Below are 24,863 nucleotides of genomic sequence, written 5' to 3'. Positions count from 1 at the left end.
GCACTGTATGGATCAGAGCACAGCATTTTTTACACCCAAGTGCATGAGTCCTAAAACTATATAAAGCCAGCCGATGACTGAAGTGTAAGTGCACTTCTGCTTGCCTTGTCCCTTTAATTAAGGATCCCACTTCAATCCCATTCTCGGGTCATCATGGTGTAGATCCTCCTCCAGTGATCATGCAGGGAGTGGGTGTTGCACACAGTGCTCTGTGTCTGGCCTCCATACAATGGGCTGCACATTGTCCTGAATGAGAGCTGTGTGTATCCAGCCTCCGGTGTACGTGGCAGGCAGGGAGGAGGAAGAGAAGGAGGAGGCTCCGGGCTGATCAGTGGAAGGAGGGAGCTGTGCTCGAAGGTAACAACATTTCCTTTACTGATTTACACTCACTTCTTTGTAGGAAAGTCATGGATCAAAGACTGAGCCCATCCACAAACTGCACCCTACTCCTCACCCACACCCTGCTCATCACCCACACCCTGCTCATCACCCACACCCTACTCATCACCCACACCCTGCACCCTACTCCTCACCCACAACCTGCTCATCACCCACACCCTGCACCCTACTCATCACCCACACCCTACTCATCACCCACACCCTGCGCCCTACTCATCACCCACACCCTGCGCCCTACTCATCACCCACACCCTGCGCCCTACTCATCACCCACACTCTGCGCCCTACTCATCACCCACACCCTGCGCCCTACTCATCACCCACACCCTGCGCCCTACTCATCACCCACACCCTGCGCCCTACTCATCACCCACACCCTGCGCCCTACTCATCACCCTGCGCCCTACTCATCACCCTGCGCCCTACTCATCACCCTGCGCCCTACTCATCACCCTGCGCCCTACTCATCACCCACACCCTGCGCCCTACTCCTCACCCACACCCTGCGCCCTACTCCTCACCCACACTCTGCGCCCTACTCATCACCCACACTCTGCGCCCTACTCATCACCCACACTCTGCGCCCTACTCATCACCCACACTCTGCACCCTACTCCTCACCCACACCCTGCTCATCACCCACACCCTGCACCCTACACCTCACCCTGCACCCTACTCCTCACCCACACCCTACACCTCACCCACACCCTGCACCCTACACCTCACCCACACCCTGCACCCTACACCTCACCCACACCCTGCACCCATACTGCATACAATGTATCCCTTACCATGGAAGATCACATCACCAGCTGACAGCAGATTTCTGACTCACAGGGATAAATGTAACAATCATGTACAAGTACACCTTCTTCTATCCTAGCTGCTAATGGACAGTTCAGGAGGAGACGTTTCGTGGCAGTACTTTACTGAAATATTCAACAAGTCATTCAACTTAGACAGTAACACTTGGGTGCTGTTCGCAAAGTTGCCTGGGGGCGCTGCAGGCTCAGACATCTCCTTCCCAGCCCAGACTAACTGTACAGCTGACATGTGTGATTTGACAGATCCCTGCAAAGCACTAGAGAGAACATATAAGTATATGTATATATGTATACACGCACACACACACTTCTATGGAGGATTCCCGTCTGTTGATCTACCATTACTTGCCTAACACCAACAACTACTTTTATATCATTCATACATCAAAGATGACAAAAATAATCAAGTGCATGAAATGGAAGATTGGCAGCCAATGGGAATCTGAGTATCAGTATACCTAATGCTGTGTATATATATATATATATATATATATATATATATAACACATACTGTATATTGTTACTGAGCTTGTAGTCCCCCAGACACAAGCCCCTGCACTCTTGTATTCCTGATCTGCATCCAAATCAATGGCCAGTCCAGAGTTTGGGATCCATTTTTTTTTAAGCGGTGTGAATGAGGGTGGAGTTATAATTACTGTAACCCCTTTTTGTCTGGGTAACTCTGAGCAGTTCAGTGATAGTCTTGCTGAGAATTAGAACTCTTCTTCCTGCTAAGAATGTGTCTTTATACATTTAGGGAATAGAACTTGTCAGTTGTGGAAGTTTTCATTGGAAGTTAGCTGTTAGGCAGACCAATACAGTATATGGAGGGTTAATCCCAGAGCCTGCAGCGTGGCATCTAATACACATCTGGCTGTGGGAAGATAAAATTGTAAGTATGGCCACACTACATCACATATTCATTATTTACATTAAGAAAGAACAATTTGTTCATACTGGTGTAAGTAGTAGGATCAGCCAATGACTGTTAATAATAACTGGGAGGAGACAGTTACTTTGAAAGGTCTCGCTCTTTCTATCGCTGTACTTATTGATCATTTTAACTGAATTATAGGGAGAGTCCTGGGTTTTGAGATTAATGCCATTGATGTTTTTTTTTTTAATATTTCATATTTTATTTTGTCTTGTTACCTTCTGCTTTTTGAGTTCATACTTATAAATGTGTCAAATAAAAAATCTGACTGTATATGCTAAAAAGAATGGTATCATTGCTGTAATTAAACTAAAATATCCAAAAAGTATTGTTCGTATAAAATATAATTTATCCACTTAAAGCCCAGCCTTTTCTGACTCCTATTGCTTTTTTTTTTGCTAGAAAACTACTTAGAACCCTCAAACATTATATATTTTTTAGCAGAGGCCCTAGAGAATAAAATGGCGGGTTTTGCAATTTTGTATGTCATACGGTATTTGCGCAGCAGTTTTTTGAATACAGTTTTTTTGAGGAAAAATACGCTTTTGTGAATTTTAATGTGCACAAATTCAATATAAAATATATATATTATGCATATTTTTTGTACAAATTCAATAAAATACCCAATTTTTGGTAAAATTTCAAATATGATGTTACACTGAGTAAATATCAAATATGTCACTCTTTAATATTGTGCAAATGTGCATCCAAACTATGGTATTTAAAAAATCTCCATATGTGACATTGTATAAACCTTTACAGGTTACCAGTTTAGAGTTTCAAAGGTGGTCTGGTACTAGAATTATTTCTCTCATTCTGATGTTCGCAAACATTTCTCATATGTGTGGTGCAATCTATGTTTACATATGCGTGCAGAACCAGCGTGTACGTTCACCTTTGTATGCGTGCACAGGGGGACAGGGGTACTTTAAAGATTTATTTTTTTTTTTTTTTAATTTTTACACTGTTTCTTTATTTTTTTTAATAATTTTTATTGCTGTCACAAGAAAGGTAAGCCTCACTTGTGACAGTTACTTTTTATGGAGAGATCTGGGGTCTGGGGGGTGACCCCTCCTGCTGCTGTCTGTAAAAGCAATCCAGTAGCTAATTAGCCACTTGGATGGCTTTTACAAAAAAATGGCCACCGGCTGAAAAAGACAATACCACTTGAAACCCGTAGTGTATATGTATGTTAGTGGGTCCTCTAGTGGATATATAATCCTAATTTAGTGGATGGCAGCCTTCCAGAAGAGAGGTCTGCAGATTTAGGGCTCTTGTACATGGGCCACCTGAGCCCATTCAACATAACTGCAGCTATATTTCCTCCACCCAGGCAGCCCAGGTGCAGTGTATAGCCTGTTGTGGACATGAATTGCTGTACCCATGTATATGGCGATGCCATAATTAACACCAGTACAGCCTTTGCAAAAAATAGACAATGTTAAAGTGTTTGCAGCTATATTGGTTGAGGTGTGTATTTCTTGCCTGTCTCTGTATCACAAAACAGAGTTTTATTGTTTATAAATATTCTACTTTTTTTTTTTTCATTTTCTACTGACCTAATATACTGTTATGCAGGTAAGTGCCCATGACTAGTTGTTCCAGCCTCTCTCAGTTGTTTTACCCCAGAGGAGCCATGGAAATAATCAGGTCTTCTGGAGTCCTTGATAAAAAAAAAAAAGTTTATTAGGGTCCAGTTGGATAAATGCCCCTTAAGGAGGTGATCAGTAGTAAGAATGCCCCTTAGCTTGGTGGCGAGTAGAAAATGCCACCATTACAGAAAGCTAAAATGATCATTGGGTTCATGAAGCTGGCTCTGCCAAGTGGCATTGACCCCCGAAACTATGCAGGCTCCATCAGCTTGGAGGTCAATCAGCTCAAGGAAATGTCTGGAAGAACTCTAGTTGACAATAGTTGGGTTATACAAGTTTCTGTGGACGTATTGTTGTCATATGATGTAATAGGTGTTCAGCACAGTACCTTTGTTTCATTGTTACACACTATTTCCACTGTGATTGAACCATGTTTTTATGCTCATTGTACATAGTGTTAGATAATGTAGAGTTTGGCAAACTGCAACTCCAGCTAACTTTTTCACTTACTGGTGAAAGGTTCTACCACCCCTCTGAAAAACAATCTGTGGTGGATTGCTTTCTTAGAGATGGTTTACAGCTGGTTTACAAGCATTAAAGAAGCAATGCTGACACCTCCTGAATGCCAGGTTTTTTTTTTCATCTCCAATGGGGATTTTACATTGAATTTCGATTGAAAGTCCCAAATTTGGTATGCTGCATTAAAATTGTTGCATTGTAGCCATGACGATGTAAATAGACCAGAGTGACAGCCATGTCCCTATATAGGTGGTTGGATGGGGGTATCAACTGCCTGTCTTTACTGCCCCCCCCCCCGAAACCCATGTGAACTTAAACTTAGTGTTGTATATAATGGGGAAGGATTAGAGCCTTTGTCAGGTTTTTCCCCAAAATATTTTATTAAGTTTTTAAAGTTTAACACACAAATATAAATAAAGCCACATTACAATATACACTATCTCACAGAGGTAAGTACACCCCTCACATTTTTTGTAAATATTTTATTCTATCATTTCATGTGACAACACTGAAGAAATGACACTTTGCTACAATGTAAAGTAGTGAGTGTACAGCTTGTATAACAGTGTAAATTCGTTGTCCCCTAAAAATAACTCAACACACAGCCATTAATGTGTAAACCGCTGGAAACAAAAATGAGTACACCCCTAAGTGAAAATGTCCAAATTGGGCCCAATTAGCCATTTTCCCTCCCCAGTGTCATGTGACTCGTTAGTGTTACAAGGTCTCAGGTGTAACTGGGGAGCAGGTGTGTTAAATCTGGTGTTATTGCTCTCACTCTCTCATACTGGTCACTGGAAATTCAAACATGCCACCTCATGGCAAAGAATTCTAAGGATCTGAAAAAAAGAATTGTTGCTCTACATAAAGATGGCCTGGGCTATAAGAAGATTGCCAAGACCTTGAAACTGAGCTGCAGTACAGTGGCCAAGACATACAGCGGTTTAACAGGACAGGTTCCACTCAGAACAGGCCTCGCCATGGTCGACCAAAGAAGTTGAGTGCACGTGCTCAGCATCATATCCAGAGGTTGTCTTTGGGAAATAGACATATGAGTGCTGCCAGCATTGCTGCAGAGGTTGAAGGGGTGGAGGGTTAGCCTGTCAGTGCTCAGACTATACACCACACACTGCATCGAATTGGTCTGCATGGCTGTTGTCCCAGGAGGAAGCCTCTTCTAAAGATGATGCACAAGAAAGCCTGCAAACCATTTGCTGAAGACAAGCAGACTAAGGACATGGATTACTGGAACCATGTGCTGTGGTCTGATGAGACCAAGATAAACTTCTTTGGTTCAGATGGTGTCAAGTGTGTGTAGAGGCAACCAGGTGAGGAGTACAAAGACAAGTGTGTCTTGCCTACAGTCAAGCATGGTGGTGGGAGTGTCATGGTCTGGGGCTTCATGAGTGCTGCCGGCAGTGAGGAGCTACAGTTCATTGAGGGAACCATGAATGCCAACATGTTTTGTGATATACTGAAGCAGAGCATGATCCCCTCATTTCTGAGACTGGGCTGCAGGGCAGTATTCCAACATAACCCCAAACACAACTCCAGGACGACCACTGCCTTGCTATAGAAGCTGAGGATAAAGGTGATGGACTGCCCAAGCATGTCCCCAGACATAAACCCTATTGAGCATCTGTGGGGCATCGTCAAACGGAAGGTGGAGGAGCACAAGGTCTCTAACATCCACCAGCTCCATGATGTCATCATGTAGGAGTGGAAGAGGGCTCTGGTGAACTCCATGCCCAAGAGGGTTAAGGCAGTGCTGGAAAATAATGGTGGCCACATAAAATATTGACACTTTGGGCCCAATTTGGACATTTTCACTTAGGGGTGTACTCATTTTTGTTGCCAGCGGTTTAGACATTAATGGCTGTGTGTTGAGTTATTTTGAGGGTACAGCAAATTTACACTGTTATACAAGCTGTACACTCACTACTTTACATTGTAGCAAAGTGTCATTTCTTCAGTGTTGTCACATGAAATGATAGAATAAAATATTTACAAAACTGTGAGGGGTGTACTCACTTCTGTGAGATCTTGTATGTGGCCTCCATATCATGGGTAAAAAGAAACAAGTGGACAAATTTGTACATATATTCTCAACAGACATTGGCAATATTATTTCCACAAACAGAGGTATCCCCAGTGAGGTTTTAGTCCCGGTTCACACTGAAGTGGATCAGATGCAATCCGAAAGGCATAGATCCACATGTCGTCTGAAAATACATTGATTTCAGCCATTCACATCTATGCAGTGAGATTTTGATCAGGTTAAAAAAAAAATGTCCCTGTGCGAGTTCAGTGCAGATGAAATGCAAATTTTATCTCCAGCTATGCCCAATCCCCTCAGAAATCACATTAAATTGCACTCTTAAATCACATTGTGAAATCAAATCAGTTTGCACCGCATCTAGTGTGAACCTGCACTGAAAGGTTTTGTATGCTTTCCTTTTGTGAGATTTACCCTTGTATGCTCTTCTTTCTGACACCCATCAGCTCCCTTTTAGATTTTGCTAGTATATAAACACTTTATAATAATAATACTACTAATATTATTATTAATACGTATCTAGATATATTCACAACGGAGACATACAAAACAAAAAAAGAAAACTGAAATGGGCTTTAACCTTTTTGACAAAAGATGTGAAGTGGAAGAATCTTGGCATGACCTGTCCTTTACAAAGTAGTAAAACAGTGCTAAGCCCCCACAACTTTACAGGCAAATTGTGATTTTACCAAAATCCTTTTATTCATGCCGCTCCTTTCTCTCTTTATCAAGGTGCATTATATATAAACCAACTTCTGGTGCAGACCCCCCCCCCCTCCTCGCTGCTGTTCTGTCACATCCTGATTATCTGCCATCTTCAGAGCCACTCCAGGGACAACCATTATTCTCCAGTGCCAGAGCTGGCATATGTACCAGATTTAAGAGCATAACTGATCCATCTGTAAACATTCTCCCACCCTGGGAAAGATACATCAATGAACATGTCTAAGAGTCTAAATCTGAGGTCTATAAAAGTGACAGAGAGGGATCTTTGTACAACTGCACCCACCATTCAATGCTTTGTTGTATATGTGTTCATTGGTTAACTTTATCAAATATGTCTTTCCTACCCATAGACAAAATGTCGAGCGAAGAAAGTAAAACTGAGGAGGATACCATTGATACTGCTGTAGAGAAGATCACAGATCTAGTACTGGGTGAGGACAGCAAGTCCACATCCCAAGAAATCACACAGAGCAGCCAAGAGCCCAATTCATCATTTGCTGAGTCGGCTCCAGACTCTCAGAAACAAGTCCACCAAGATGGGCAAACCCAAGAAAACCCAGAGGAACTTTGTGAGTTGGTGAACTTAGAGCCAGCATCTGAGGCCACAGCCAACCAGGAAGAGCACGACCATCCCGTATGTCAACCTTTTTGTTTTCTTTCTCACTATCATGAGCTTAAATTATAGAAATAACTTGTTGTGAGACATGGTCACTATCCGGGCTGGATCTTAGGGGTTGTATTTCTGTGTGTGTGTGTGTGTATATTTCTCAAAAAAATTAAAGGAACACTTTTTAATCAGAGTATTAAAACTCCTGGGATATTGATCTGGTCAGTTACATAGCAGAGGGGGTTGTTAATCAAGTTTCCCCAAAACAGAAATGGTTTTACAGGTGGAGGCCAATGATGTTTTTTTCCCTACTCCATCTTTTCTGACAGTTTTTCACTAGTTTTGCATTTGGTTAGGGTCGGTGTCACTACTGGTAGCATGAGGAGATACCTGGACCCTACAGAGGTTGCGCTGAAAGTTCAAGTCCTCCAGGATAGCACGTCAATACTTGCCATTGCCAGAAGGTTTGCAGTGTCTCCCAGCACAGTCTCAAGAGCATGGAGGAGATTCCAGGAGATATCCAGTTACTCTAGGAGAGCTGAATGGGGCCGTAAAAAGTCCTTAACCTATCAGCAGGACCGGTATCTGCTCCTTTGTGCAAGGAGGAACAGGATGACCTCCAGCAGGCCACTGGTGTGAATGTCTCTGACCAATCAGGAATAGGCTTCATGAGGGTGGCCTGAGGGCCCGACGTCCTCTAGTGGGTCCTGTGCTCACTGCCCAGCACCATAGAGCTTGATTGTCATTTGCCATTGAACACCAGAATTGGCAGGTCTGTCACTGGCATCTTGTGCTTTTCACAGAAAAGCAGGTTCACCCTGAGCACGTGACAGCCGTGAAAGGGTCTGGAGAAGCCGTGGAGAATGTTATGCTGCCTGTAACATCGTTCAGCATGACTATTGTGATGGTGGATCAGTGATAGTCTGGGGAGGCGTATCCATGGAGGGATGCACAGACTTCTAAAGGCTAGACAATAGCATCCTGACTGCCATTAGGTATCGAGATGAAATCCATTGTCAGACCCTACGCTGGTGTAGTGGGTCCTGGGTTCCTCCTGGTGCACGACAATACCCGGACTCATGTGGCGAGAGTATGCAGGCAGTTCTTGGATGAAGGAATTGATACCATTGAATGGCCCCCATGCTCGCCTGACCTAATACAATAGAACACCTCTGGGATATCATGTTTAAGTCTAACAAACGCTGCCAGGTTGCATCTCAGACTGTCCAGCAGCTCAGTGATGCCCTGGTCCAGATCTGGGAGAAAATACCCCAGGACTTCATCCATCGTCTCATTAGGAGCATGCCCCCACGTTGTCAGACATGCATACAAGCACGTGGGGGCCATAAAAACTACTGAGTACCATTTTGAGTTGCTGCAATGAAATTTCGGCAAAATGAACTAGCCTGCTGCATACTTTTTTACTTTGATTTTCGGGGTGTCTTTAAATTCAGTTCTCTGTAGGTTGATAATTTCCATCCTTACGTTCCTAACACATTACCCAGTCCATATCAGTATATAGTGCCTTGAAAAAGTATTCATACCCCTTGAAATTTTTGCACATTTTGTCATGTTACAACCAAAAACGTAAATGTATTTTATTGGGATTTTAAGTGATAGACCAACACAAAGTGGCACATAATTGTGACGTAAAAAGAAAATGATGAATGTTTTTTTTAAATTTGTTTACAAATATCTGAAAAGTGTGGCGGCATTTGTATTCAGTCCCCCTGAGTCAATACTTTGTAGAACTACCTTTAGCTGCAATTACAGCTGCAAGTTTTTTTGAGTATGTCTTTACCATCTTTGCACATCTAGAGAGTCAAATTTTTGCCCATTCTTCTTTGCAAAATAGCTCAAGCTCAGTCAGATTGGATGGAGAGCATCTGTAAACAGCAATTTGTCTCGCCTCAGATTCTCAACTTGATTTAGGTCTGGACTGTGACTGCGCCATTCTAACACATCAATATGCTTTGATATAAACCATCCCATTGTAGCTCTGGCTGTATGTTCAGGGTTGTTGTCCTGCTGGTGAACCTCCCCCCCAGTCTCAAGTCTTTTGCAGACAGACTAACAGGTTTTCCTCAAAGATTGACATGTATTTGGCTCCATCCATCTTCCCATCAACTCTGACCAACTCCCCTGTCCCTGCTGAAGAAAAGCATCTCCACAACGTGATGCTGTCACCATAATGTTTCACGGTGGGGATGGTGTGCCCAGGGTGATGTGTAGTGTAACATTTTGCTTTTAGGCCGAAAAGTTAAATTTTGGTCTCATTTGACCAGAGCACCTTCTTCCACATGTTTGCTGTGTCCCCCACTTGGCTTCTCGCAAACTGCAAATGGGACTTCTTATGGCTTCCTTTCAACAATGACTTTCTTCTTGCCGCTTTTCCATAAAGGCCAGATTTGTGGAGTGCACGACTAATAGTTGTCATGTAGACAGATTCTCCCACCTGAGCTGTGGATCTCTGCAGCTCCTCCAGGGTTACCATGGTCATCTTGGCTGCTTCTCTGATTAATGCTTTCCTTGCCCGGCCTGTCAGTTTAGTTGGATGGCCATGTCTTGGTAGGTTTGCAGTTGTGCCACACTCTTTCCATTTTCGGATGATGGATTGAACAGTGGTCCGTGAGATTTTCAAAGCATCTGAAGGCAACTGGTTCCACTAGATCTTAGTGAGGGGTATCCGAATAAAGGGGGCTGAATACAAATGCATGTGACACTTCTCAGATATTTTATTTATAAAAAATATTGAAAACCATTTATCATTTTCCTTCCGCTTCACAATTATGTGCCACTTTCTGTTGGTCTATCACATAAAATCCCAATAAAATACATCTATGTTTTTGGTTGTAACATGACAAAATGTGGAAAATTTCAAAGGGTGTGAATACTTTTTTCAAGGCACTGTGTATATATAATATAATTTTTATTCAGTCAACAGGCTCTTGATTCCTTTTCACTTCGTTAACACAAACTTTTTTTTTTTTTAACCTGTTTTAAATTATTGCTATTCCTTGCTAAGGCAACAAACTTAAGTGCACTTCCATATGTTGGTGCACTGCTTTGGAAATATTGTCATATCTCTGCTTTGGGTGCCTTAAAATGACACATTGCACCAGAAAATGAAGGTGTGAATGGGCCCTAATTAATACTTCTATTTAATTCTTCAGGATGAAGAAGGTGCTGCAAAAGGAAGTAGCTGGTCTACTTGGGGAACATGGGGCAAGTCCCTGTTCTCATCAGCTAGTGCAACTGTAGGTAAGATAATTCTCGATATTTTTAACTGCAACAGGCAACTGTAACACATTCATGAAAGTTTGGTTCGAGAAGTTCAAGTGACAAAGCCATGGCATTCATAGACTATGTTGTACAATTATCAGATACATACACGGCTTTAATAAACCAACGAGATTTAAAACCTGTCTATATCTCAACCACTAGGTACTTTAATGGCCATTTATTAGGGAAACAAATGCTAGCTATAGGTCAGTCGTCCATGGGCATACTTGCATTCAAGGCCAGTTTGAGCTGCTTTTGAATTTCCATCAAACGTGTATCTTAATTATTTTGATCTCTTTCTGACCTGTATTTTATCTCCTTCAAAGCTGCTTCTACATTCCTATTATAGAGAGAAACTCAGTTCTACCAAAATAAAATGCAGTGGACAAAGGTCCTTACACATGGCAATTGTCTGGCTAGCTGGCCACAGTCAGCTTATAATTAAAAACAACAATCACATTGATCAAACCAAGCTGCCATCATTCCTACAATATAAACGTGATGTTAGTAGTTTGTAGTTTGCAAAACCCATCAAATAGATCAAGGCAATGGTTAAAAGCGTGTGAAATTGCTGCAAAATTGCTTGCATGTATGACCAACACCATAAAAGTGAGCTACAGTGCTCTTAAAGTGCAAGATTAGAACTTTGCATTTGATATTAATTTAGTTTTATGAATATTTAATTGGGAAGAACTAGAGCTGCAGTTGTGTTTTAGAGTTGGCTGCCTCTGTTGGGGTAAGTTTCTCTAATTTCCCATTCCTCTGTCACCATAACAGGAAATGAGGGAAATCTCTCCAATAGGTACAAACAGCAATTAAAAAAAACAGTTTTTATAGTGTTGAAGGTTTAAATCTCTGCTAGGTTTTACTATGGTCTATCCCCATTAGCAAACTTTCCCCTCCCTTCCTGACCCATGCATCACGATGTGACAAGGAGTCACCAGAAAAGGCAGTAATAATGAACTACCAGATGTTTTACCTCTTCTCCACTCTAAAACAAAAAAAATGTTTTGTCTAGCTTGTGAATATATAAAAATAAAATGAGTACTTTTTCTGAACAGGGCATAGCCTATCTGCTGTCAAGGAAAAAGCCGGAGCCACTTTGCGAATGAGGAACTCGGAGTCTGAGTCAGGTGCCTCAGATACTGGAGAACAAGGTGAGTGTTTGTGCCACGTCTGATAACTACCAGCAACATGCCCTGCACTTATTTTATAAGATATGAAATGTGCTTCTAATACTTAACCCTCTATATATATATATATATATATATAGAGTGCTCTTTTGTGCAAACAAATTGCATATCAATGATACTAAACTATAACATCTATGTTATATGTGTATATACAGTGCCTTGAAAAAGTATTCACACCCCTTGAAATTTGTGTACAGATATAAGAAAACTAGGTAGAGAACTGACCACACTGTGTGCTCATGCCTAGTGTGGTCAGTTTTTAATAGGAAAGCAGAGGGACTGGCAGGAACACGAGGAATTTCAAACAAAACACTACAAAGAGAACAGGATAGTTTTTCATACAAGTACATCATACAGCAGGCACATATAAGTAAATTTATAACCAAAACTTTTTTTTTAAGTTTTAGGATAGAGTGGGGAACAGTTAAACTCCTTGCTTATTTTTTATTGCAGTCTGTGTACCATTTAGTGGAATTTCTTTCACTTCCTGTCTCAGAGACAAAACAGGAAGTTAGTGAAAATCTAAAGTAAGGAGAATACCCCTCTTAGACAGTACTCCTCAGAACATGTGTCACCATTGGAAGACTTTTTCTTCACCTCTTGTTTTGTGCACAACTGTAAAATGTTGTATTTCCCGTCTTTTCCTCTTAGATTGTAAGCTCCAAGGAGCAGGGCCCTCCTATCCCTCTTGTATTGAACTGTATTGTTGCTGTATTGTCTCCCTTTATATTGTAAAGCGCTGAGCAAACTGTTGGCACTATATCTAAAACTAAAAAAAAAAAACAGTTTGGCTTAGAGGAACACTTTATTAACCACTATAGGGCCACCCGCCTGCATTGTACTGTGGATGGGCAGCTCCTAAAGGCACCTGTGCGTCGCCTCCTGCTTCTGGGTTCAGGGCGTGCGCACACGCCCTGCCTGATCAACCCCCCCCATGTTTAGACACAGTGGGATTTTGTCAGAAGGTTTCAGCCAATGATTTATGGCTGGGACCTGCTAATCAGCTGTGTCCATTCACAGTCCTGTGTTGACAAAGAACACGGGGCTCTGCACAGAGGGAATAATCTCTTTGTTTCTCCTTCCTACCCAGCAGGGAGAAGGAACAATTAGAATTTTAGTAAAAAGCAGCACATAATACACACATTAACATTAGGCACACACTTAACCCCTTGATTACCCTGAGATGATAACCCCTTCCCAACCAGTGTCATTTGTACAGTAACAGTGTATAATATTATCACTAGTCATTGAAATTGTGTACCTGGTGATGTCAGTGTCCGTCAGTTCCAACCCAGTGTCCATTAGTGTCAGATTGCCCGCCGCACTATCACAGCCCCACTATAAGTTGCTGATCACCGCCATTACTATTGTAAAAAACAAATCAATATACACTTATTGGAATTTCTTTTACCAAAGACGTAGCAGAATTGGCCTACGTTTATGAAGACATTTGTTTGTTTTTTTTATTGGATATGTTTTATAGCAGAAAGTACATTTTAATTTTTTTTTTTTTTTTTTTTTTCATTTTCAGTCTTTTTTCATTTATATAGTAAAAGAAAAACCTTAGTTATGTTCAAATACCAAAAGAAAGCTCTATTTGTGTGAAAAAAATTTATATCAATTTCATTTGGGTACAGCATTGCATGACTGTGCAATTACCAGTTAAAGAAGCGCAGTGCTAAATAGCAAATAAATGGACTGGACATCGAGGGGGTAAAACCTGGCAGAGTTCAAGTGGTTAAAGACCATAATTTCATAAAACATGCTAGTGCAATGTGCAGAAACCAAAGGACACATTCTATTTTAGTGCACACAATATATCAGTACAGCACAATAAAGTACAAGATGTCATCTTCTTATAACAGACATTTTCTCCAAAACATTACATTAGGTATAAAACATACATTTTAGTGTGTCTCCATACCTCCACCTCCTCTTCAGAATAATCCTCACCCACAGCATTAGACATTTTTATTGTGTCATTTTAATTGTGCACCTTTTTAATTGTATAATTCAGTAATGTTTTGATAAGGAAGTGTTCCACCAGCCGCACGCTTATCTGACCATGTATTTAACTGGTAAAAGCAGCCTCAGCTTGCTCCATCTGGAGTCACGCCTCCAACGCGAGTCCATGATTAAGCCCTAGGGATGGGGCTTCAGATGGAGTGAGCTGAGGCTACTCTTATCAGTTAACTTGATAGGTGTGCAACTGCCGAAACAATTGCTTATCTTTACAGCATTCTTGAGTCAGGTTGGACTCACTCCCAGCCTGCACCCACAAAGTGGTCTCCAACTCAAAGGACCATGGTTGACTGAGCAGGGGCCCCTAAGCAGTAAACTGGGTCTCAGTACTTTTGAGTCACAGACTTGAAACAAGCTTTCAGTAAATAAGTGACATAAAAGTCTTCATACCTTTTCTGGGTCAGTGACTCCGAAAGCAGAGAAGCCAAAGCATTGGCATGGCAGTCAGGGAACCAGCATTCTGAAAAGGAGAGGCCAACAATGGTAGGCCATATAATATAATCATGTCAGGTTTTCTTTGAAGATTGGGACACCCAAGACCAAGTAGGGTGAGCAGTATTGCTGTTTATTTAATAATACATAAGGAACAAGTTGACTGGAAGATATAGTCCTTATTTGGTGGTTTAAGAATTTGTAGCATTTTTAGCAAAAAAGGAGAAATGTTTAAAAAGGAAAAAAAAAAAAAACTAAGAAGCAGTTTTCATATGTAAACTGCCACCATAATATGCTGCCTTTTTTTCTGTTCCACCTGGCAGTTCCTGGTACATAAAAAAATAAACTTAGTGTAACATGTCTGTATGCAGGGCTTTTTTTTCTCAGAAAATAGGTGCAGGAACTCAAGCATGACCCCCAAAACCAACCCCCCCCCACACACATCCTCCAAACCATATCAAATATTGCAGTGTAGGAGGGTCTTAAAGGGGCATTAAATACCAGGAGAGCATTATGTTTACAGAGCAGAGTTCGGGGGGGATTACACAGAGTGCAGAGTTCCGGGGTGTGCTGCGTACATCGTGCAGAGTTCCGGGGTGTGCTGCGTACATCGTGCAGAGTTCCGGGGTGCGCTGCGTACATCGTGCAGAGTTCCGGGGTGCGCTGCGTACATCGTGCAGAGTTCCGGGGTGCGCTGCGTACATCGTGCAGAGTTCCGGGGTGCGCTGCGTACATCGTGCAGAGTTCCGGGGTGCGCTGCGTACATCGTGCAGAGTTCCGGGGTGCGCTGCCTACATCGTGCAGAGTTCCGGGGTGCGCTGCCTACATCGTGCAGAGTTCCCGGGTGCGCTGCCTACATCGTGCAGAGTTCCCGGGTGCGCTGCCTACATCGTGCAGAGTTCCCGGGTGCGCTGCCTACATCGTGCAGAGTTCCCGGGTGCGCTGCCTACATCGTGCAGAGTTCCCGGGTGCGCTGCCTACATCGTGCAGAGTTCCCGGGTGCGCTGCCTACATCGTGCAGAGTTCCCGGGTGCGCTGCCTACATCGTGCAGAGTTCCCGGGTGCGCTGCCTACATCGTGCAGAGTTCCCGGGTGCACTGCTTCCACAGCTGCTTTCCGCTGCATCCCAAAGCCATACTACTATGTTTACAAGAGATAGTGGTAAGCAGAGAGCAGAAGACCTGAGCCAAAGGTGGTGGAACTGATTTCCACCAAACTCCAGCTGGAAAAAGTCATGCCCTAAGTCTCTGTCCTCTAGTTGTTGGAAGGAGGTTAGCAGTGGCTAACTATTTTTGTCAGTACAGGTTTCCTTTAACACATTGTATGGCACTTTTATTTTGCCTTGAAATAATGTAACAATGAGACACACATTGAGTTTTTACACTGTTGTCTTGAAGTGTTGCCAGAAAAAGGAGATTGCCCAGCAGAGCCGTCATCACCTTCAGCGGGTTCCCGTGGTGTATTTTCCACCTTAACAAATGTTGTACAAAACACAGTGAGTAATTATAGCTTGGCTTTATGATTAATTAAAGTGGCTCTAAAGGCTCAAGATTTTTTACCTTCATGCATTCTATGCAAAAAACCTTTTCTGTGCAGCATCCCCCCTCAGCCCCCCTAATACTCACCTAAGCCTCTTTTTGATCCAGCAATGTGCGCTGGAGTCTTAACTATCCCGGGACTCCCTCCCTTCATTGGCTCCTACTACTGTCAGTCACAGCCAGTGAGCCAATGAGAAGAGAGAGGGGGCAGGTCCGAACCACGGCTCTGTGTGTGAATGGATCCATGGAGCAGTGGGTGCCCCCATAACAAGCTGCTTGCTGTGGGGGCACCTGATAGGAGGGAGGGGCCAGGAGCACCGGCGGAGGAACCTAAAAGAGGAGGCTCCGGGCTGCTCTATGCAAAACCACTGCACACAGCAGAAGTTTAGACATGTTTGTTTGTTTTTTTTAAATAAGACTTTAGAATCACTTTAAAGTCTGTAATAAAGGTTATTTTTCTGGATTATATAATGGCTTAACCAATCTAACCTATTTACCTTTTACTTGGTTGTAAAGGCTAAAGAATTTTACTTTTCATGCATGAATGTAAAAATTTGTGCTGCTCCCCCCCCACAACCCCCCAATACTCACATTAGCCCCCTCCCGATCCAGCGATGTGCACAAGAGCCTTGGCTGTCCTTGCTCTCTCTCTCCTCAATGAGGAGAGAGCGGGACAGGGCCAAGTCATGTCTCTATATGTATGGATGCATAGTGAGCTCATATGACCAGTGCCCTCATAGCAAGTGACTTTCTATTGGGGACACTGGTCAAAAGGGAGAAGAGGATCGGGGCTGCTTTGTGCAAAATCATTACACAGAGCATGTAAGTATAGCATGTTTGTTTTTTTGTTTGTTTTTTTTTTTTAAAGCTGAAGCTTGAATGTCACTTTAACTGTATCACGTAAGACATAATTTACTAAAGCCTAACCTTAACTGTGACCCGTAAATCCTCAACCCCTAAGCCTAACACTAGCCTTACCCCTACACTAATTACTGACACTACACTAACGTATGTTGAATCATATCTATCTTGTTCTGAGTCAAATCTGGACAGTGCTGCAATAACAAAATACCAACCGTGGTCTCAACACTGAAACACTGCGAAAAAAATTCAATTTTAGATGCAGGTTTCATGCACTGTATTAAAGTGGAACTTTAACTCAGAAAATTAAGTCCCACTAGATCACTTCAGGTTGACTTTTTTTGCAGGTATAACTATGTAAAACACTAAAAATAAGTCCCTATACTGTACAAAATCCAGAAATATACTGTCTCACCTTGCTCTCCACATGCTCAGGTGCTCTCTATTTTTGGCACTGTGCCAAAAATGAAAAGGTTGATCTGCTGGCAGCCTATAGAATGCTGCTCAGGGGCTCTGGGCTTCTGCAAAATATCAGCCTCCAGCAGGAAGAAACAGGAACAATGCTGGGGGAAATTTACAGCTAAATTTGGTAGCATAATTATTCATGTGGAGTGTATGTTACATGCTAAAGAACATTCTTTTTATCAAGTTGTTGTGAGTAAAGTTCCACTTTAATTAATTTCTGTATATTTCTAAATCATTATTAGAAGATAGAATTATTCTGTACAGAAGGTATGTATTGTTTTCTAAAAAATGTACTTACATACATGTACATAATTATTGTTGCAACCCTGGTAATATTTTCTAGGGTAAAACTGTCCTCAGTGGTGGTCTGGATGCCTTGGAATTCATAGGCAAGAAGACAATGAATGTTCTTGCAGAAAGTGACCCTGGCTTTAAGAAAACTAAAATACTTATGCAGAGGACGGCATCTTTATCACAGGTATGAAAAAGCTGGGCAAATCTAGAAATGTGAAATTCTGTTATGACTTTTCTAACAATTTAACTTGTCATAAACACCTTTTAAATAGAAAATATTAATTGCGGAGTCCTTCTTTATCTTTACCACTCCTGACCGATCATCTTTTACAAACGTTGGACAATCTGGCCCTGTCTCTTGAGATGTCTTCATTGGTTGGTCCTATGACTCCTTTCTTTGGGAACCCTCAATTTCCCCCAGCCCAATTTCGCTCCCATTTTCTTGTGTGGAACAAAACCATCCACAGGCGACTAATACAAATACTCCATCGGGGTCGTCTCCCTCCTTTCCAACCTCCTCGCACTTTGGGAAGGGCCTCTTTTTGCCCAATGGATGGAATATAGACAACTGGCGGTGTATATATACTGGAATTTTAATTTTTTTTATACTAGTAATGGCGGTGATCAGTCATTCACTGGGAAGATCAATGTGCTTCTGTTTTTACTCACTCACCTCTCTATGTAGGTGAGAACAGAGGGAATATGATAATTTTATAAAAAGGGGAAGAACGGTTTTTATATAGTGTGTGTGTGTGTGTGTGTCTACACACATACAAATACTTTACCTTTCATTTCTATCTTAAACTATATGGGTTGTTTTACAAGGTCCGCATGTACAGTGGGGAAAATAATTATTTGATACGGAGTGTAACTAAACTTTTTTTTTTTTTGTCTCTGTTTTTAGGGTGCCTGAGAATAGCTTATATATTTTTATAAGTGGATGAAAAGCATACCTGGGTAGTGTGAGAATAAAAAATGTAAGCATACAGTGGGGAAAACAATTTTGATCCTCTGCAGAGTTTGTAAGTTTGCCCACTTATGGAGAAATGAAGGGTCTATAATTTTTAATATAGGTGTATTTTAAATTATAGAGACAGGAATATAAACAAAAAATCCAGAAAAAACACATGACTCAAATGTTATAAATTGAGTTGCAGTTCAGTGAGTAAAATAAGTATTTGTTCCTCTACCAACCAACAATAATTCTGGCTTCCACAGACTGGCTATGTGCTCATGTGGTACACAGGTTAGTCCTGGCAATTTAATAAGGTGCTCCTAACGACAGCTTTATGTGTATAAAAGAAACCTGTTCACAGAATCTTTCTTGGGCACCATGAGGGGCAAGACCAAAGAGCTGTCAGAGGAAGTCAGGGACAAGATTGTAGACCTGCACAAAGCTGGAATGGGCTACAAGACCATCAGCAAGAAGCTTGGTGAGAAGGAGACAACTGTTGGAGCAATTATTTGCAACTGGAAGAAATACAAAATAACCATCAATCACTCTTGGTCTGTAGCTCTATGCAAAATTTCATGGAGCTACAGACCATGATGATCATGAGAAAAAGTGAAGGATCAGCCCAGAACTGCAGGAGAGGTACTTGTGAACAGGGGTGGACTGACCATTTGAAAAGTCGGCAGTGCCCGGGGTCATTAGGGGGCCCCATGAGATGCCCCTGGTACCTTTTTCATAGGCTTTTTTGAGTTTGGGCAAGGACACAGGGGCCCCATGATCCCCTATTGCCCGAGGCCCCATGAGTTGTCAGTCCGCCCCTGCTTGTGAATGATCTCAAGGCAGTTGGGACCACAGTCACCAAACAAACCATTGGTAACACAATACTCCGCCATGGATTGAGATTCTGCAGCTCCCACAAGGTCCCCCTCCTCAAGAAGGCACATGTACAGGTCCGTCTGAAGTTTGCCAATGAACATCTAAATGATTCAGAGAAGGATTGGGAAAAAGTGTTGTGGTCAGATGAGACTTAAATTTAGGTCTTTGGCATTAACTTACTGTGTTTGGAGGAAGAAAAATGCTGACTATGCCCCTAAGATCACCATCCTTACAGTCAAGCACGAGGTGGAAACTTTATGCTTTGGGGCTGTTTCTCTGGTAAAAGTACAGGCTGGCTTTGCCATATTAGGAGGCCAATGGACGGGGCCATGTATTCTAAAATCTTGGATGAGAACCTTATTCCCTCCAGTGCTAGAACACTGAAGATGGGTCGTGGATGGGTCTTCCAGCATGACAGTAACCCAAAACATACCACCAAGGCAACAAAGGAGTGTCTCAAGAAGAAGCACATTAAGGTTTTGGAGTGGCCTAGCCAGTCTCCAGACTTTAATCCTATAGAAAATGTATAGAGAGAGCTGAAACTTTGAGTTGCCAAGCGACAGCCAAGAAACCTAAAGGTTTTAGAGAAGATCTGTAAAGAAATCCCTCCTGAGATGTGTGCAAACCTGGTAACCAACTACAAGAAATGTCTTACCTCTGTGCTTGCCAGCAATGGTTTTCCCATCAAGTACTAAGTCATGTTTTGCTTGAGGATCAAATATTTATTTTACTCACTGAACTGCAACTTAATTTATAACATTTGTATTATGTGTTTTTTTTTTTTTTTGTTGATATTCTGTCTCTATCATTTAAAATACACCTATGATCAAAATTATAGACCGTTCATTTCTTTGCAAGTGGGCAAACTTACAAAATCTGCGGGGATCAAATATTTATTTTCCCCACTGTACTTATACTTTTCTCAACCTTTTTAACACCGAGGAGCCTTTGAAATAACTTTCAAGTTCCAGGGATTCCCCTCTACTCATGACTAGATCTACAGTTTATGGCACATTAGCATGATGGTCAGTAGGAAGAGGGATCCTTACATGGTGCTGGTTTAGGAGAGTTTGTTATATGCATTTTATAAAAAACTTGTTTTACAAATTTTGGGTAAACATATGATTAATTACTGAGTAATTATTGGAATAATTAATATTTGTTTTTGGATACAGTGGGGAAAAAAACAACTGAGTAATGTCCTTGATACTTTTTTTTTGAACTAACATCCAATTTTTCAGGACAAGCTTACTGGGTATGTCTCCTTCTTCAAGGTCCAAGCAGTACTCGAAGAAAGGGACTTACCCTGACAGCTTGTCCTGAAAAATTGGATGTTCGTGCAAATTAAAAAAGCATCATGGGCAGTAGTATTTTTTTCGCAAGTGCACTAATATGGCTACAGTCACCTCAAGCAGGCTGGAGTGGGAAAAGGTTAGACCCCATTGTCCTTATTGGGGAGATTTACTCTTCTTCTTTTCATTGTCATCAGGAAAGTGATGGCAAATCCAAAATTGTAGAATTGTCCCCAGAACAAGAGGTGAGATGAAATCTATCAATGGGGACAAAGAGTTCTGGGAACATTTTCTGTAGATTTCCTCTAACTTTGTTGAGTCTCTGGAACAGAAAGTGAGGGAATATTTCCCCAAATATATATACCAAAAATCCTTAAAAAATCATAAAGATCACAAATAGGGTAAACAGGACATGGTAGAAATGTGCATGGGACATCTTAGCTTCTAGCATGCAACAAAATGAGTTAAAAAACTAACAAAAATCACATGACCAGTTTGAATGGGCTCAAATAAATCTTGGAAACTCTCATGAAGTCCATACTGTTGTTACCCAGGAGAGAAAAAGAGCAAATGCAACAATATGACGCTCAGAAAGAAATAAATACAAACAATGTATAGGACAGTAGCAGATTGTAAGATAAGTAAAACTGATATCAATATAAATCCATTATATGCAAAACCTCTGTACAGCACAAGAAGGATGGTTGTCATGTGTTTTTTTTCCTGGTTGCATACTTGTTATAGACTGGTGAATCACTAGATACCAGTAACCAAAGGTTTTATCTATAAAAACAAGTCAGGCTTGGCAGCTCTCATGTTTGTATCTGACAGGTTTGCTTTATTGTGGATTTTATTAGCCATTCAAGTAACCCCAGTGGTGTATTTTGGTTTTGAGCTGCCCTAGGCAAGACTAAAATTGCGCTGCCCATCTAAATGTGTCCCACCCCTTCCTGTTTAGGGCCCACCCATTCATCTGTAAACTCCACCCCTTCCACTTTAGGCTCCACTTCTTCCTATTAGAGCTCCACCCCAGGAGACGGTAAGATACTGAGGACAGGATACAGGAGACGCTCAGAGACTGCAGACAGGATACAGGAGAGGGTCCCCACAACCCCTCCCCTTGCATCAGGGCCCCCAAGTTCCCCCTCCTTAAATCGGGGTCCCTGGAGTCCCCCCTCAACATTAGGGTCCAAACCCTCTCCCAATAAATCAGGATCCCCTTTTAATCATGGTCTCCTGAGTCCCCCCACCTTATGTGCATCAGAGTCCCCATAGCCCATCCTCTTTTATATCAGGGTCTCCCAGAGCCCCCTCCTTAAATTAGGTTTCCCAGAGTCCTCCCTCCTTACATTAGGATCCCAAAAGTCCCCTCCCCCAATACATCAGGGTCAGTCCTTTACATCATGGTCTCCAGAGTCCCCCCCCCTCCCCACCTTACATCAGGGTCCCCATAGGCATTTTCTTTACATCATGGTCCCCCAAAGCCCCCCTCCTTAAATACGGGTCCCCATAGTCCCTACCACTTACATCAGGGTCCCTAGAGTCCCCACCAATACATCAGGGTCCACCTTTACATCATGGTCTCCAGAGTCCCCCCACCCATAGACCCTCCCCTTACATTAGGGTTCCTAGAGCCCATTCTCTTTAATATGGTCCCCAAAAATGGACCCTTACCTCAAGGTCCATTCCATTCATTCCTCCAGGCAGCTACATGAGCTGGAAGAAGTCCTGTCCTTGCCGCCCTCCTCCTCCTCTGAATGTCATGGCCTGGGGGCGGGGCAAGCACCTGATTGGTTGCTAGGACCGCTGATCTGCTAGCAACCAATCACGTGCTTTCCCTGCCCCCACTAGAGCTGACCGTGACAAGACAGGGCAGTGGCATGGCAAGCCGCTCCACCACCCAAACACAGCCGAGCCATGCCCCATCCGAGCACACATGAGAATGCTGCCCCATCCGAACACAAACAAGTCTGCCCCCCCTCCCAAACACAGCCCCCAAGCACAGGCAAGCCGCCCCCCCGCCCGAGCACAGCCGAGCCGTCCCCCTCCTGAGCACACACGAGAACACCCCCCCCCCCCCCCCCCGCCAAAGCTGAGCCGAGCCGCCCCCAAGCACAGCCGAGCCGCCCCCCCCCTTCCCGAACACAGCCAAGCCCATATCCCCCTCCTGAACACAGCCAAGCCCGCACCCCCTTCCCAACCACAGCCGAGCCCGCCCCCCCTCCTGACCACAGCCGAGCCCGCCCCCCCTCCTGACCACAGCCGAGCCCGCCCCCCCTCCTGACCACAGCCGAGCCCGCCCCCCCTCCTGACCACAGCCGAGCCCGCCCCCCCTCCTGACCACAGCCGAGCCCGCCCTCCCTCTCGACCACAGCCGAGCCCATCCTCCCGCCCGATCACACACAAGACGGCACTGGTCCCTTCTGCCTGGGGGGCGATGCCGCCCCCCCCCCCTGAAAAATGCCGCCCAAGGCAGCTGCCTTGTTTGCTTCGCGCCAGATAAGCCCCTGAGTAAGCCATAAAAGTAGCAGAGAACTTTAAATAGACCGGTAATGTTTTATAGGTTTTCATTTGCAGATTCAAAATATAGACATATAATTTTTCTTTCATAGCAACAGATCTCCATTAAAAGTATGGTCAGGGCATACCTGCATGCCCAACCATCCTCTCAATATAAATGTATGATTACATCTTTGCTGCAGAAAAATTTAAACCTTTTTGGCAGTTTCCTTGTTTGAAGCACACCAAATATGCTGCTAAAAATGGCTGTCAACAAGTAGGTTAATCTCTCAGTATAGATTTCATCTCCTTGCATCCCAGATTGGGAAACAGCATTGAAACTAACAGGTAACTACCCTCACCACCACTTTAGTAGGTACTCGATTCTGAGTGCTCCAGTTTTAGTAAATCTACCCCCATGTGCCTGTTGTGGCTCCAACTTCTATGTGCCAGTTGTGGCCCTGGATATAAAGTAGTTTAGTTGCAACTTTATTTCAACTGTACATTTACACTTCAAGCCCTTTCTGCTTACCATTATTTATTTTTTTTAATTAAAACAAAATGTGATGGTGGGGCACTGGACACAACTGTGTATGAGAATAAATATAAATTCTAGTCCTTGGAGATTGCTGTGCATTGACCAGGGTGCTCTTAAAATCTTAATCTTCATTTTCCAATAATTACATGTTCAGTAATATCCTACATCATTGCCAGCATACACTCCCTTATGAAGGGGAATTTGTGAGCCCATCAAATGGGTTGGCTATACCATCTGACTTTTTATTGTGAATAATAAACATTCATTGTACTAAATCTTGAGTTATAGCACTCTCATGCTTCTTTTCTAGATTAAAAAACTGTATAATGAAGGAAAGGTTTGCTGGCTGATTTGCTTCATTTTATGATTCTCACATGGCAGATGTTACGGGAAGCTAAAGAGAAGGAGAAGCAGAGACTGTCTGAGCAGGTGTCAGATGAGAGGACAGCTCACTTTGGAATGTTGTTCGATGAGTATCAGGGACTGTCACACCTGGAGGCCTTGGAAATTCTGTCCAATGAAAGTGAGACAAAGGTAATCTAGGAGTGTGATCCCATTTATAGTTCACCTTGTTATCTGTATACAGTTTATTAAATGCTTCTGTCTTTTGTGAATGCCAGTTTGAAATGAACACTATTAAGTTGGTTTGTGTCATTTGTTTTACAGTACCTTTAAAGTGGTTCCAAAGCTTAAAGGTTTTTACCGTTATTATTATTATTATTATTATTATTATTATTATTATTATACAGGATTTATATAAAGCCAACAGTTTGCACAGTGCTTTACAAAATGAAGGTAGACATTACAGTTACAATACAATTTGGTACAAAAGGAAACAGAGGGCCCTGCTTGTTAGATCTTACAATCTAGGAGATCTAGGATCTACAATCTAGGAGAATGATTTATTGATTTTTATGCATTAAGGTAAAAAATCTTTTGTGTAACAGAACCCCCCTTATACT

At 42.6% G+C, this 24,863-nt stretch overlaps 1 protein-coding gene across 2 annotated transcripts in view; it reads left to right on the top strand.

The window, feature by feature from the left end:
* The first annotated feature begins 200 nt into the window (after positions 1-200).
* The window catches only part of FAM114A1 (family with sequence similarity 114 member A1), a 44,623-nt gene continuing 19,960 nt past the window's right edge, over positions 201-24,863 (top strand). The window contains exons 1-7 of one of the 2 annotated variants that reach the window (XM_089654050.1): positions 201-357; positions 7,401-7,684; positions 10,831-10,918; positions 12,001-12,096; positions 15,984-16,081; positions 17,794-17,928; positions 24,283-24,435. In XM_089654050.1, the coding sequence (XP_089510176.1) occupies positions 7,406-7,684; positions 10,831-10,918; positions 12,001-12,096; positions 15,984-16,081; positions 17,794-17,928; positions 24,283-24,435 (849 nt within the window). In that variant the 5' untranslated portion in view covers positions 201-357; positions 7,401-7,405. Of the gene's footprint in view, positions 358-1,925; positions 2,116-7,400; positions 7,685-10,830; positions 10,919-12,000; positions 12,097-15,983; positions 16,082-17,793; positions 17,929-24,282; positions 24,436-24,863 lie in introns of those variants that run through there. The other variant, XM_089654051.1, reaches the window with a different exon arrangement.

This window comes from Staurois parvus, unplaced genomic scaffold (assembly GCF_062004578.1).
Source record: "Staurois parvus isolate SC_StPar_1 unplaced genomic scaffold, SC_StPar_1.0 ptg000734l, whole genome shotgun sequence".
Lineage (NCBI taxonomy): Eukaryota > Metazoa > Chordata > Amphibia > Anura > Ranidae > Staurois > Staurois parvus.
Note: the sequence above shows the minus strand (reverse complement) of the source record. Positions and strands in the feature narration are given on the sequence as shown.